This window comes from Dasypus novemcinctus, chromosome 17 (genome assembly GCF_030445035.2).
Source record: "Dasypus novemcinctus isolate mDasNov1 chromosome 17, mDasNov1.1.hap2, whole genome shotgun sequence".
NCBI lineage: Eukaryota > Metazoa > Chordata > Mammalia > Cingulata > Dasypodidae > Dasypus > Dasypus novemcinctus.
In genome coordinates, this window is record NC_080689.1 from 7,092,452 (window position 1) to 7,106,048 (window position 13,597).

Genomic DNA, 13,597 nt, shown 5'->3' on the forward strand with positions numbered 1-13,597 from the left:
TACCCTACGATCCTGCTCCTAGCCAAGCTAGGCTCTCCTGGACCCCGGGGGGTAGAACTGTTTACCTTTATACCAGGAAGATCGGGAAGCACCAGAATCTGCATGTGGTGTGTGCCCAGGCCGGCTTGGAGGATCGTGCTGTAAGACCTAAAGTTCTTAAAAGGTTATCTAAAACAAAAAAAAACACATGTCAGCAGAGCCTGTGGTGGATCCATGTGTGCTAAAGTGCAACGGGATTGCGTGTGCTTTCCTGACTAGGGAGCAGAAAATCGTTGGGAAAGTGCTGAGGGCACAAGCACAGAGTCAGAAAGCTCAATTTGAAAATATGAAACTTCTTTGAGAAAAAAAAATCCCTTTTGAGTAAAATGACTCTAGGGGAAAGAATGTGTCAAGAAAGCATGGCTTTTTTATCGTGTGTGTTTTGGAGTGGCAGAGAGGGAGAAGTTTGGGAGCCATCAGACACCCTATCAAACAGGGCTCCTCTGCTGAAGCACTTAATCCTTCCGAGCGGCTGGGGCAGCCGGTGGTAATTAGATTTATTTTTTCTGTTCCTTAAATTGAAACAACGAATTAAATCCTTAATTAATGTGTTTGAACTACCTCGGGATAAGAAGTCCCAGCGAAGTTAGTCTAAGTGCTAAATAGTCCTCCGAAGTCCCAGGCAGGCAGCACCTTCACTTCTGAAGCCTGGAAAGCTGTGGGAGGACTGGGGGGAGGGACTGGTGACCCCACAGGGGAGAGGCGGGCCGCAGAGCTCCGCAGGGCAGCTGCTTCCTTCCCACCGCCCCAGGCGCTGCCCCTTTGGAGAAGTGGCAAGGCGCAGCGAGTCTCTGGGCAGGTATTTTCTACTTCAAGTTCATGCTAGCCCCCTCCTCCCCCTGGAATCACCTGCAAAGGTGCTTGCCCACAGAGCATGTCAATTTAGTCGCCGAAAGGATCCTTCAATGAAGGCAAAACATTTAGAGATAAAGAAGCTTTCTCTCGGGTTCCCGGGAAGTCCTCGGAAATACGGTCATAAGATCTTGGTGTTAGGAAAGCGTGGGGGGAGCCTTATTAGGTCATGATCTGGCTGCCGATGTCTCTTAGAGTCAAGCAGAGAAGATTGCACATCTGGGAAATTTTATAATGGCTTTTTTTTTTTAATTATGCAGATGTTCACCCCTGCAGACCTTTCCCTCCTGTGGAATGGTTTTCCTTTCCTTTGCTAAGTGTCTTGGCTCACTCTGTAAATTAATCTTCCGTGGTCTAAGGCCATTAGTAACAGATGTGAACTCTCTACAGGCCACTCCGGTTTTACTCCCTTTACGTTGATGTCTAGAAATGTTTATTAGTATTTCTGTGGATGGATTCAGAGAATAGGTTTGGTAAACTGTTAGTTACTCATGCTAGTGAATAGAAGACCACAATATAAAATCATTTAGAAACCTATAAATATATCAAATAAAAGAATTACTGGAAAGCTCAACTCCAGAGATCTTGCAGATTTCATGTTATGCGGCATGTAGTTTTCTGGTGTTCAGTGTGTTCAGAGTTAAATTGGAAAACACTGTGTTGAAACCTGCAAGTTCAGAAAAGTTCAGTGTATAATCAACTATATTTTTAAGAGAAAATGCAAATCTTTTCAGTCTTCCAAAGGTGAGATTATCTCCCGTTGTGGTTCTCCATGCCGGCCGCATGTTAGTAAACCCAGGAGCTTTTCAGAATGTCAATTCCTGAGCTTCCGAATGAGTTGGTATGGGTTGGGGCCTCAGTAGCTAATCTAGAAGGTCTCAACCAGGTTTGAGAATTCCGTGTGCATGGTAAACGTGACTTTCCTCATATTTAACAGAGGTCTTTTTCCTACCTAGTAAAATGCACCTAAAAACAGCAGAGCTTTTCTCTGGCCAAAAAGTGAATCCTTTCTCTCCAGAGTCACCCTGGAGACAGGTCTGTAGCCTCCCAGGGCAGACGGCTGCTGTGGTCAACTCGTACCACCCCCACGAGGCCCCTGGGGTCTGGTCTCAGCATGGGAGCAGGTGTGCACCTGAACAGTTCCAACATGGCACTTTGAGTCAGCACCAGGGCAAGGTCCTGCTCTGCTGTCACACCCGAGGGCCCTGGGCTAATTGTAGGACCTTCTGAGCCTCAGTTTCCTCATCTGTAATGCCTGGCCAGCCTTGTGAGAATAACCTGTGCACGCTGTGGAACCAGCAGTTTGTGTCTGGCCCCTCCCTTGGAGTCATCAGTCCAGAGGCCATGTCCCCAGTTTCCAGCCTGGGCCCCTAATGGGGTGGGGCAAAAGCTCTTGGGTCCCCGGTGTGCTAAAACGGGGACCAGTGTATGCCAAGACCCTCCTCCTTTCCTGGGGACCATCAGCAGCGGGAACGGTGAAGCTTCCTTAAACCACTGACCGGAGCAAGCATTTGGCCTTTAACGCAGACAGAGGCTGACTTCTCAGTTGGCAGGATGTTTCTTCCTCGCATGATCATTGCCATGGGACTAGCGGAAGGGAACGGTGATGTAGTACGTTGATGGCAGATGTGGATTCAAATCTCCGTGCAGCCACTAGCTGGCTGTTTGGCCTGTGCACCTTCCTCACCCTCTCTGTGCCTGTTTTCTCAACTGCACCATAGGGGGCGATAGCAGCACTTAGCGCGGGGCAGTCGTACGGAGCCGGGCCTGGCTGGCGGCCTGGGCTGGGGCCGACTGCTGTGGGACGGCCGGCTGACCTGGGCTCCTCTTCCCGCAGTGCCTAGCCCTGCCTGCAACGGCTTCGATGGCATCCTCTCCAGGCCCTGCCGGATGCCGCTGGGAAAGGAGGTCTGTTTCATCGCCACTGTCCGCCTGGCCACACCGCAGTTTTTAAAGGCAAGTGTGTGGGGAGACTGCATCACGCAGGAGCGGTAAGACCAACTCACATTCAGTTCTAGTTAATTAATTGTCTTTGTTGGAAAGCTAAAGTGCCAATGAAGTTGTCACTGACTTTAAAAATCGGGAACATCTGCCTTCTGTACTTAATAAGTCACCGCACGTGCTTTTCCCCCTACCGCCGATTTCCTAAGAGTTCTCTAGTGGGAAGGCAGCATCCGTTGCTGCTCAAATGGGAGAGGTGCCTGCCTGTAACTGCAGGGCCCTGAGCCTTCACTCGGGGCAGGCGTGGACGAGAACGGAGAGTCAAAACTCAGCACCTAGCTGCGTGCTCTCAGCCGTGATTGCTTTTCCGTCCACAGCATGAAGGCTGAATTAAATTAGCAAGTCACATTCAGAGGAAAAGCCATTTTCCACATGTCTAGATAATGGGAAGGGGGGGGTGTGTGTGACATTTTGGCTCCTCGGTATTTTTTCCCAGCTGGTGAAATAAATTTAGTATCAGCTAATACTGAAATGAGCCACAGATGAGGAGTCTCGGTCCAAAACAACTTGGAGACACATTCTAAATGATTTTAACTTCTGTCACCCACCCTGGATTCCTCTAGAACAATCCAAGGCTGAGCACCTGGCACCCCAAGCCACATTTTTTTTTCCTTCTAATACAGGAAATGTGCATCGTTGAAGAACCTTTGGAGGAATTCACGTCAAGGCATAGCTTGGAATGGAAATTTTTATTTCTGGATCACAGGTTTGTAAAGCGAAAAACCTGTTTGGGTTGGGTCCTTTTCCAGTGCTTTTCGCCTGAGCCCTGCGCTCCTTGGCATTTGAAGAGGGCGCTCTGGCCATAGGAAGAGCCATTCCAGGCCCGAGGGGAGGCGGGCGTCCCTCTGCGGCGCTTGTCGCGCCCGGGGCCCTGTTCTCTATTTGGGACCGGCCACTTCGGGAGGCCTCACGCCCTCCTCGGAGCCCCCTCCGGGCCCCAGTAAGCCCTCCTATTTCCTTTAGCTCCCTGTGGCTCCTGTAGCCCCACCTTTTTTCCTGCTTTTGTAACATTACTCATAGCTTAGAAGCTAGAGCTCCCCTCTCTCCAGCCCTTATTTTAACTACACTTTGGTCTTTGGCTGATCCAATCAACAGTTGGTTTCGGCTATTCAGTAGCGTTAACGTTTGTTGTTTTTGGGGCCAGATGAGGCCAAGGGAATGGAGCGTGAAAACGCCAAAAAAAATGGGAGTGCTCGGGAAAAGCCCCCCTCGCCGGTCTGACCCCGGCAGGGCTGTTTCCCCCCTTGTTCTTGAGAAACGAGGCTCCCTTGTGGGGCCTTCCTGGGGTGGACGGGCCCCGCGCTCGGTGGCGGCGGCGCAGCGCGTTGGCTGACCCAGAACGCGCTGTGCTCGGGCAGAGCCCCTCCCATCATAGGATACCTGCCTTTCGAAGTCCTGGGCACCTCGGGCTACGACTACTACCACATCGATGACCTGGAGCTCCTGGCCAGGTGCCACCAGCACCGTGAGTACCGCGTCCCCGGGCCCCAGGGCCAGGCCGGCCCCGCCGACCCCCGGTCTGCTCCGGGGTGGGGGACCCCTCGTCTTCACCTGGAACTGGCTCGGGCGCTCTGCCCGCCCCACCCACCCCCAGGGCCTGCCCAGAAAGGCAAACTGTTTAATCTTAATTAAGAAAGGAAAGTGATTTCTCTGTTCTGGAACTAATGTGATTAGGAATGGAAGTAAATGTCGCACTGAGATGGAGACAGTGGCCGTGGTAGCTGCTGAGGGTGGGAATGGGAAGAAGAGATGTGATGTGGGGGCATTTTTAGGACTTGGGTGGTACTGCAGGGACAGTTACTGGACATTGTGTTTCCTCCCATGGCCTACTGGGTAGACTGGAGGAGAGTGTAAACTATGATGTGGACCATTGACCATGAGGTGCAGTGGTGCTCAGAGATATATTCACCAAGTGCAATGAATGTCCCATGATGCAGGAGGTTGTTGTTATGGGAGGAGTGGGGTGAGGGGTGTGGGGGGTATATGGGGACCTCATATTTTTTTAATGTAACATTAAAAATAATTTAAAAAATAAAAGTGATTTAACGAAAAACAACAACAACAATTAAGTTCTGCAATAGCCTGTGAAGATGGAATGCCAAATTCAGGTAACGCTGTGCTTTCCTGAGCGGACACATGCTGAGGACAGACACTGGGCCAGAGGCTGCACAGGGCCCAGGACATAAAGGATCAGATGGGAAAGCCAGAAACAGATGCTTGTAGAGGGAGCTGTGCACTGGATTTCGGGGTCCCCGAGGAGGACCGTTACCCAGCTGGGGCAGGGGGTTCAGGGGCCACTCTGGCTGAGGTATGGGGAGGGGGAGTCTCAAGCATCCCCAGCTTTTTCCAGGCTGCTCAGCAAACCACCTGGGGGGTTAGACAGTGGGCTTGACCCCCGGCTGGCTTCCCCCGGCTGGGGAGCGTTCCGGCCGAGGCATCCCTGGGCTCCTTGGCTTTCCCAGCTCAAGACGCCGTCCTCTCCTTTCTCGCCTGGGTTCCATTGACTTCTGAGTCCCCGCTCTTCCTCATAGCCTTTATTTAAATATCAGATTAAGACCCATCCTGATTCAGTCCGCCACTCCGTAACTAAAAAGAATATCTTCCAAAGGTCCTATTTACAATGGGTTCACACCACAGGAATGGGATTAAAATTAGGGATTTTTTTTCCAGGGCACATAATCCACCACACCCAGAGTTCTCACTTAGCAGGAGGAGTCAAGAATTTACCTTTAAAGCTGTAGTTTTTGGTGCCAATTCCTAGCTTTGAACAGCCACATCTCTCCTAAAGTTTACCTGTGGAGCCCGCTACGTGAACTGACTGCTGACAGCGTGCTTACAAAGACACGCGTCGCGAGTCCTCTTCTACGCTGTTCTTGTTGAAGGAGGAACATGCTTGAGTTCCATCAGGATCTTTAAACGTTTAACCCCTTGTTCCTCAAGGGCGTTCTTAGAGACGCTGCCTGGGTGTCTCGGGGACTTAGACATGTAGAATCTTAGCACCAGGCCTCCAAGATCATTTCAACAAGGGAGTCACCTGCACACCAAAAGTTGCAGAGCACCACTGCTTTACACCTTTGTCTGCTCTGGCCCTGTGAATGGAGAAAATTCTCTGGGTGGAAGAATTGCCCTCAGCGTCCGAAGGGCTTTCCGTGTGGGCTGCAGTGTTTCCCCATGACACAGGTTAGAATCTCCCGCTCTGTTGTGCCCACGCTTGTTCTCTGCAGAAAGTACATCCTCCAAGGCCTTTTGTCTGTTTAGTCTCCTATGATTTCTCTTGACTGTTTGCAAAAAGAGGTGCTAAATTCCAGGCACTGTGGAAAGAGACTCATCATTTTTCTACTTCCTTGGACCCAAAGTCCTGCCCTGCCCGGGCTAACGAATCTCACCAGCTTCCATTCCATCCTGAACATGCCCAGAGAAAGTCCCCGGCAGATGGCTTTGCAGGTGGCCCCATGCAGCCCTGAGAGCAGTGGGATGGCGGGGATGGACGGCATCTGGAGCAGCCTCTCTTTATTTTAGAACTGTGGACACTAAGTTTAAGTGCTGGCTGACAGCCTCAGAATTAGTCCAAAGGTTGCTGGCTGTCAGTTCTATTTTCAGCCCAATTCTTCTAGTGTCTAGGAACTCTTTCCTGTGCTCCAAAAACATTCCACCTGCAGCAGAAAGAGGAGCCCCAGAAAAAGCTGGGCCTCCTTCTAATTAAATTGCTACTTTGAAAATATGTTAGCATTTCTTCCCAGACTTGAGGATTCTCTTTTGATGTTTCTGAGCATTTGGTAAAGTATCCTGATGACAGTCCTCTTGTTAAAGAATTTATTCGCGTTTACCATTAGAATGATACGCACTTAAAATACCGTGAAACGGAGGAAATAACCAGTGTTTGTTATTCTCCTCTTTTTTCCCGTGTATTTTAACAGTAACTTTTGGAGAAGATCATGTCCGTATTAACACATGCTATATGCAAATACATTTTCTACTACAGTGATGCAGTTTGGCAAGGGGAAGTCATGCTGCTACCGGTTTCTGACCAAAGGCCAGCAGTGGATCTGGTTGCAGACTCACTACTACATCACCTACCACCAGTGGAACTCCAAGCCAGAGTTCATCGTGTGCACGCACTCGGTCGTCAGGTACGGCGGGTGGCCAGGGGGGCGGCGCTGCTGGCGGGGGGCGTGTGCAGCCCTGAGGACTGAAGCAGCTTCTGAGGCTCGAGCTCAGACTTGAGTTCTTCAGCTGGGCCTGAACTCTTCTCCACTTAGCAGAGTCATTACCAGAGCCCCGCTCGCCCGGCGCCCTCCTCCCGGGCCGAGAAGCCTTCTGAGTTTTAAATTAGGCCCTCTGAAAGCCTCGTGAAAGCTCTCAGGCTGCCAGGCTCTCCCTTAGTAAATTACTGCTTCACTGACCTACTTACATATTTTTCCCCTCCTCCAGACCCATCCCCCAGCCTTCCCTTGATACTGTCTTGAGAAGAAAATTAAAACGTGGCCTCTAAATAACTCAAACACATACTCCCCTTTATTTTTTAATTAAAAATTTTTATTGAAGTGTATCATTCACACTGAACATACGTGAACAATAAATGTGTAGTAAAAGTTGTGAACTTACAAAACAAACATGCTTCCAGACTCCAGTACATCCCCCATCACCAACACCTGTATTGTTGTGAAATATTTGTTACAAACAATGAAAGAGCTTCCTCCTTCATTATGACTAGCTATAGCCCATATCTTACACTTGGTATATTTTTCCCCAACTCCTTTGATTATTAGCACCCTGAATTAGTATTATATATTTGTTATAGTTCATGAAAAAGCTTTCTTCTGTTTGTCCTATTAACCACAGTTCATCTTCCACCATTGACATCCCTGTTATACAGCCCATGCCTTGTACAATCTATTCAAAGTGTACGCTCAGTGGCTCTCGTTTTCATCAGAGTTGTGCTGTCATCAATTGTCATCAGTCAATTTTAGAAGGCTTTCATTAGTCCAAAAGGAAAACTCCCACATCCCCCTTCTGCCTCCCCTTTTGGTGTCCCTTAGAAATGCTATAATTTCTTCTTTGCCACTGCTGCAAAAATATTACAATAGTACTGTTAATTATCATCAGTAAGTTACATTAGTTGTAATTTTCCCATGTATCACCATATTCTTAACATTTGGTAAAAGAGGGACATTCTTAGGTTTATATTATTAACTGCAATCTTCATCCACCACCGAAACCACTGTGTTGCACAGTCCCTGGATTATCCTCTAGCTTCCTTTTAAATGACATTGACTTTATTTTCCTTACTCTTTTAGTAAGTTTAGTAAGTAAGGCTATTTTACTCACTTTATTTTTAGTGCTTACGAAAGCGCCGCTGGCACCTGAGTCAGCATCTGGAAAGCAGCCAGGCTGCCTGCGGAAGGGGGTTCCTGGTGGCCTCTGGGGCCCCCACGTTCCGGGGAGCAGGGACTCAGTGGAGGCGGCGCGTCAGTCGCAGCCTCCTACGTGAGCGTCCCCTGGAGGGCCGCGCTTCCCAAAGGGAATGGAGAAATGTCGTTCTTTTCTGTTTGTGATTTTTGTTCGTTGACTCCGGGAATTTTGAGAACATTAATCATTTTAAACTAGTCTAGAGAAGAGTGTTTGAGGGGCGTGAGAAAGGAAAGTCCACGTTCTACGAATGTGCGTTACACGCACACACACCCCGACGAGGCTGCTATTCTAGATGAGAAATGCTGCTTTTTCTCCACCAGTTACCCCGGGTCAGCCCACGTTTCATGCCGCCTTCGGGGGTTGGACCTTGAAGTCCCAGCGCAGCTCCGGGCACTTGAGCAGCCAGTGGCCTCCGCATCCACGGCTAGTCCGCCAGCGCCCCCCGGCCTGGGCCTTTGCCGGGGCCGCCTTCCCGAGGAAAGGCTGGACGATAGGAACAACCGTCCCTCGCCTGGGCTCCCCGCCCTCCTCCTCCCAAGTCTCAGAAACCCAGGAGCAAACAGTGAGCTGAGCGGGAGAGTGAAGGGAACGAGCGCTCCGGAGGCCCGAGGGTCCACGGCACACGCCGAGACCCCGACCCTGCTGTGTCGCCACAGCCGAGGCGAGCGGGAGCTGGGCTCAGCCGCCACCGGGCTGCTTGGCACCGGGCGGTTCCAAGGGCGCCACAGGGAACCCGGGACCTGGGCCTGGCTAGTTCTAGGTTTGCTTGGGAGAAAACTGAGAAATGTAATTACGAAGTGGTAAGCACCCCACAGTCCAGGTTGAGCAGGTTTTATGAACAGCTTCTAGTTATTTAGAGACTTATCCTGTAGATGAAAAAAATAGGCTTTTAAAGGCAATTATGTGCAGAGGGAAAAAAAAAAAGATAAGGAGAAAGGAATCAAAACCGCCTAGAAAGGAAGACATTGCAAACGTGACAGCAACAACTGCCCCAGGCAAGGCGGACACGCAACGTGCGAAAGGCACCCCTTCCACCCGCTCCCTGTTTGGGCTCGCGAGCTGGGAGCGGGTGTCACATCAGGCATCTTTGGGTATCTGGCAGGCTGGCGTTTGGGGGTGCCCTGCCTCCAGCTGTGCTCCCTTGATTTCCCTCCAGTTACGCGGACGTCCGCGTGGAGCGGAGGCAGGAGCTGGCCTTGCAGGACCCGCCGCCTGAGACCGGCCGTGCCCCGGCACTGAAGGTATGTGGCTCCCTGCCAGCGCGGCCCCTAGGGCCCGGGTGCTCCCGGGCTGAGGGCGGGGTCTGGGCACCCTAGAATCTTCCACGCGTGGTGATGAGGAACGTAGCGACGATGAAAACAGAACCTTTTATGTTTATTGAGTGTAGGCCGTGCTCCCCGTGCTGTTCAAGGTGGTTTGGGGGCATTTGCTTATTTGCCCCTCACAGCGTTCCTAAGAGGCCTTCTTCACACAGGGACCCGAAGGGCACCGAGGGGCTCGCTTTTTAACCCAAGGAGAGCCAAAGGTTCCCAGGCCTGGTCAGAAGCAGCCTCTGACTGAAAGCGCGGTGGGCCGGGGAAGGGCTCGATGGCCGCTGGCGTTCCCCCCGCAGACAAGAAGGCTCCTGAATGCGGGTGGTTGCTCCTTCGGGCCAGGGAGGCGTGGAACGAGCTGAGCGCCCCTGCCCTGCCCTTCCCGCGGCCTGTGCCGGCTGTGGCGCTGCCTCCAGGACCAGACATGGCGCGGCGGGGGCACTCACAGGCTTGCGGGTTCACGGGCGCTTTGTCGTCCTGAGCCCGGGGCCTTGGCTGGCGGCCATGTAGGAGCCCGCTCCACGGCAGGTGGATCTGCTATGAAAAGCGTTTCTTGCCCCTCACGGAGCCCGTGTTCGCCCCCCCCCCCACCATCTTGAGCTCCCAGGCTTCCTCCCTCCCGGCTCCTCGTTTGTCAGACAGTGCACAGGAACCGTGGGGGCTGTCTCGGTGTCCTGGCTGCTACAACAGACACCACGCAATGGCTTGGCTTCAGCCACGGGAGCTGACTGGCTCACGGCTTTGGAGGCCGGAAGGCTCGCTGCCTCCTGGGTCAGAATCTTCTGGCTGGCCGGCGGGCTCGGGGCTCTCGGCTCTTCCATCCGTGGCGAGGCACGTGGCAGCGGCTCCTCCTCTCCCTTCCGGGTTCCTTGACTTCCGGCTCCGGCTGCCCCCCCCCGGTGGCTTCTCTCTCCGTTTGGTTCTCACTCTGCTCATACAACTCCAGGAATCGGGATGAAACTGAGGCCGATCCCGTGGTGCCTCGGCTTAACTGGAGTCACATCTTGAAGAGACCTTGTCCACGATGGGTTCACACCCACGGAACACAGATGGAGACCACGAGCGAGTTCCGCCCCCCACAGGGACCTTCTGCAAATAGGGGAGAACCCTGTTCCCCAAGGTCGTCCTCCAAGCACACACCGATGTTGGAAGAAAAAGCCATAAAGCAGGAGGATAAGACACCACAGAGTCTGAGATCCACCGTGATTTCATATCCTGCGAAGAAAGAAAAAATGCTACCGATTAATCCATGGAAGAACAACTTCTTACCACTTGTAAGACACATCCCAATTTCAGATATGTTGAGATGTAAGGGCCCCTTAGACTAGACGAAGCCCAGGTCAAGTTCCAAGGTACCTGGTGACCAAGATTCTGGGGCCTTTGGCCAGAGGCTGTGTGGCTTTTCTGTGATCAGACGCGGGCCTCTCTGCTCCATGCAGGGCTGAGCTGGGAAGAAGAGAAACCACCGTCCACGACCAGGGAGCAGCTGAGTGTCTTTGCAGAGCCTGCCCTGCTGACGTGACCCACGGGGGAGCCTATGTGGTGATTCATCACCAGCCGCTGTTTGTGCAAGTGTTTCTTCCCCGGCGCTGACACATCATACATCACGCCTCATGTCAGAGAATGGAATTAAGCTGTTCATAGGCAGCTGTTAGACACACCCTGCATTGGCGCCGACCGACACGCCTAATGTTTCTCTTCATATTGCAAATTCCCCATTGATCCTCCTTTGGGAATCCTGGGCCCAAAGGAACGGCTGCTCCTAAAAATGCTCTGTGTTCACACTCATAAATGTTCACACTCAGGATGCCAGCGTAGAGGGCCCCTTTCAGAGCAAAGGCTCGAGGACACGGCTTTCCAGAGTCTCCATTGTAATGATCAAGTTTGTTCTCTTATTAAAATTTCACCGACTGATACTTTCGTAAAATGCAAAATCCTATGCTCGACGTCATAGATAGCGATGACGATTCTACAGGTTCGCTCTCGCCTTGGTGCTTATCCTCCGGGGACGGGGACACATGCTTCCCAAGCAGCCCCAATCTGTGGCCCCCACGCGGAGTGGCACTGATGTGGGGGAGACTTGGGGTTTGAGGCAGAGAGTCTCAGAACTTGGCATTTACCATAATAAATCCTGGCGCGTGTGGGAATGCTGTTCTGTACAAAGGCCTGTAGGTCCCGCATCAGTCATTTCGGCCCTGCTCGCGTGCACGCGTGGTGCTCACCTTTGCTGGAACTGTGACCCGCGAGACAGGGTGGCCACAGAGACGCCGCCCACAGGACTGAATTCCCAGGCCCGGGACACAGGTCAGCCTGTCAGCTGCTCGAGCGTCGCCGTCCTTCTGCTAGAAGAACATGCACAGGATAGTAACCCCGAATACCTGCTCATTCCTTTGGCCTAAAAATGACCATGGCCCTTGTTCTCATGCACCTGGAGCACCTAAGCCATGGAGAGTGAGAAGATGCTCCCTCAGTGTTGACCCCTCACACCCTCTTTGAGGCTGAAGCATCCTAGGAGCCCGGGCCAGAGAGGAGCCAGGGTCACGAGACAGGCAGCGCTGCTGCCTTCCCCACCTCCACTGCTGCGCCCTGAGGTGGCAGGGGCGCCAAAGCGGAGAGCAGCGGGGAGAGCGCCCTGGCTGCCCGCAGAACTGGCTTCAGGACACGCGTTAACAATGCAGTGCAGGGAAGTGGATTTGGCTCAATGGCTAGAGCGTCTGTCTACCACACGGGAGGTCCAGGGTTCAAACCCAGGGCCTCCTGGCCTGTGTGGTGAGCTGGCCCATGCACAGTGCTGATGTGTGCAAGAAGTGCCCTGCCACGCAGGGGTGTCCCCTGCGTAGGGGAGCCCCATGCGCAAGGAGTGCAACCCGTAAGGAGAGCCACCCTATGCAAAGAAAGTGCATCCTGCCCAGGTGTGGCACTGCACACACAGAGAGCTAGCGGACACAGATCACACAGCGAATGGACACAGAGCAGACAACGGGGTGGTGGGAGAGAAATAAAAAATGTTTAAAAAAACAACAACAATGCAGTGCCAAACAACCTTCTCTAGAACCTTCCCCTCTTCTGGGAGAGCCAAGATCCTGAATGGTGAGGTGATAATTTTAAGGAAAAAAATAAAATGCAAATTCAGTCATGAAAATCTGAAAAATCATAATGTAACATGGACAAGTGTGATAAATACTGCTTCTAGGCTACAAGCCCCTCAAAGAGGCACCTCCCTCTGTTACCTTCTCTCCCTCTCTTATACACACACATATTAAACACCCAAATGTGTTTGGAATTCTCTCCAAACAGCGGCAGTGTTTCTCTTACACCCTCACAATCTTCCTCTGCATTGGGTGATTCGCGCGCATCATCTTGAGGCTGACGTGTGGACTTTCTGCCCATGTTCCAGGACAAGGGCTCAAGCCTGGACCCTCCACGCTTCAACGCCCTGGACATGGGGGCCTCAGGCCTCAGCACCAGTCACTCGCCATCCGCGTCCTCGAGAAGTTCCCACAAGTCCTCGCACACGGCCATGTCAGAACCCACCTGTGAGTGTCACCATCGGGGGGGGTGTGGGTCCAGGGCACCCTGCTGGCTCCCGGGGGCAGCATCTCCCCCAGGCTCGTAGGTGGCATCAGCCACCACCCCCAGTGTCCTGCCTTCAGGTCGCCTCACCACGTTAGTGTCTCCACACGCTCATGAAGCAAAGGCTCAGCAGATCAGGGCACAGAGAGGAAGACTCAGAGCAGGTGAAGGGGCAGAGCAGGTCAAGGCAAAGAGCAGATCAGGGCTCAGAGTGGATCAAGGCCCGGAGCAGATCAAGGCCCGGAGCAGATCAAGGCCCGGAGCAGATCAAGGTGCAGGGCTGATCAGGGCTGAGAGCAGATCAAGGCCCAGATAGAACAAGGTGCAGATAGATCAGGGCTGAGAGTAGATCAAGGCTTAGAGCAGATCAAGGCCCAGATAGAACAACGTGCAGATAGATCAGGGCT

The 13,597-nt window shown here is 52.4% G+C and overlaps 1 protein-coding gene and 1 long non-coding RNA gene across 10 annotated transcripts in view; one reads left to right on the forward strand and one right to left on the reverse strand.

The window, feature by feature from the left end:
• NPAS2 (neuronal PAS domain protein 2) overlaps positions 1 to 13,597 on the forward strand; it is a 166,107-nt gene that overhangs the window by 127,197 nt on the left and 25,313 nt on the right. For all 7 annotated transcript variants that reach the window (XR_011646070.1, XM_058278198.2, XM_058278199.2 and 4 more), the window contains exons 8-13: positions 2,729 to 2,847; positions 3,516 to 3,598; positions 4,251 to 4,357; positions 6,875 to 7,022; positions 9,461 to 9,545; positions 13,015 to 13,153. Coding sequence is in view for 6 of the 7 variants with exons in the window: in XM_058278198.2 (XP_058134181.1) it covers positions 2,729 to 2,847; positions 3,516 to 3,598; positions 4,251 to 4,357; positions 6,875 to 7,022; positions 9,461 to 9,545; positions 13,015 to 13,153 (681 nt within the window). In the remaining variant the exon portion in view is untranslated. The remainder of the gene's footprint in view (positions 1 to 2,728; positions 2,848 to 3,515; positions 3,599 to 4,250; positions 4,358 to 6,874; positions 7,023 to 9,460; positions 9,546 to 13,014; positions 13,154 to 13,597) is intronic.
• The window catches only part of LOC139436739 (uncharacterized), a 34,037-nt gene continuing 27,846 nt past the window's right edge, over positions 7,407 to 13,597 (reverse strand). For 2 of the 3 annotated variants that reach the window (XR_011646071.1, XR_011646074.1), the window contains 2 exons: positions 10,974 to 11,959; positions 7,407 to 10,832 (listed from right to left, as the gene is read on the reverse strand). This is a non-coding gene — a long non-coding RNA (uncharacterized lncRNA). The remainder of the gene's footprint in view (positions 10,833 to 10,973; positions 11,960 to 13,597) is intronic. The other variant, XR_011646073.1, reaches the window with a different exon arrangement.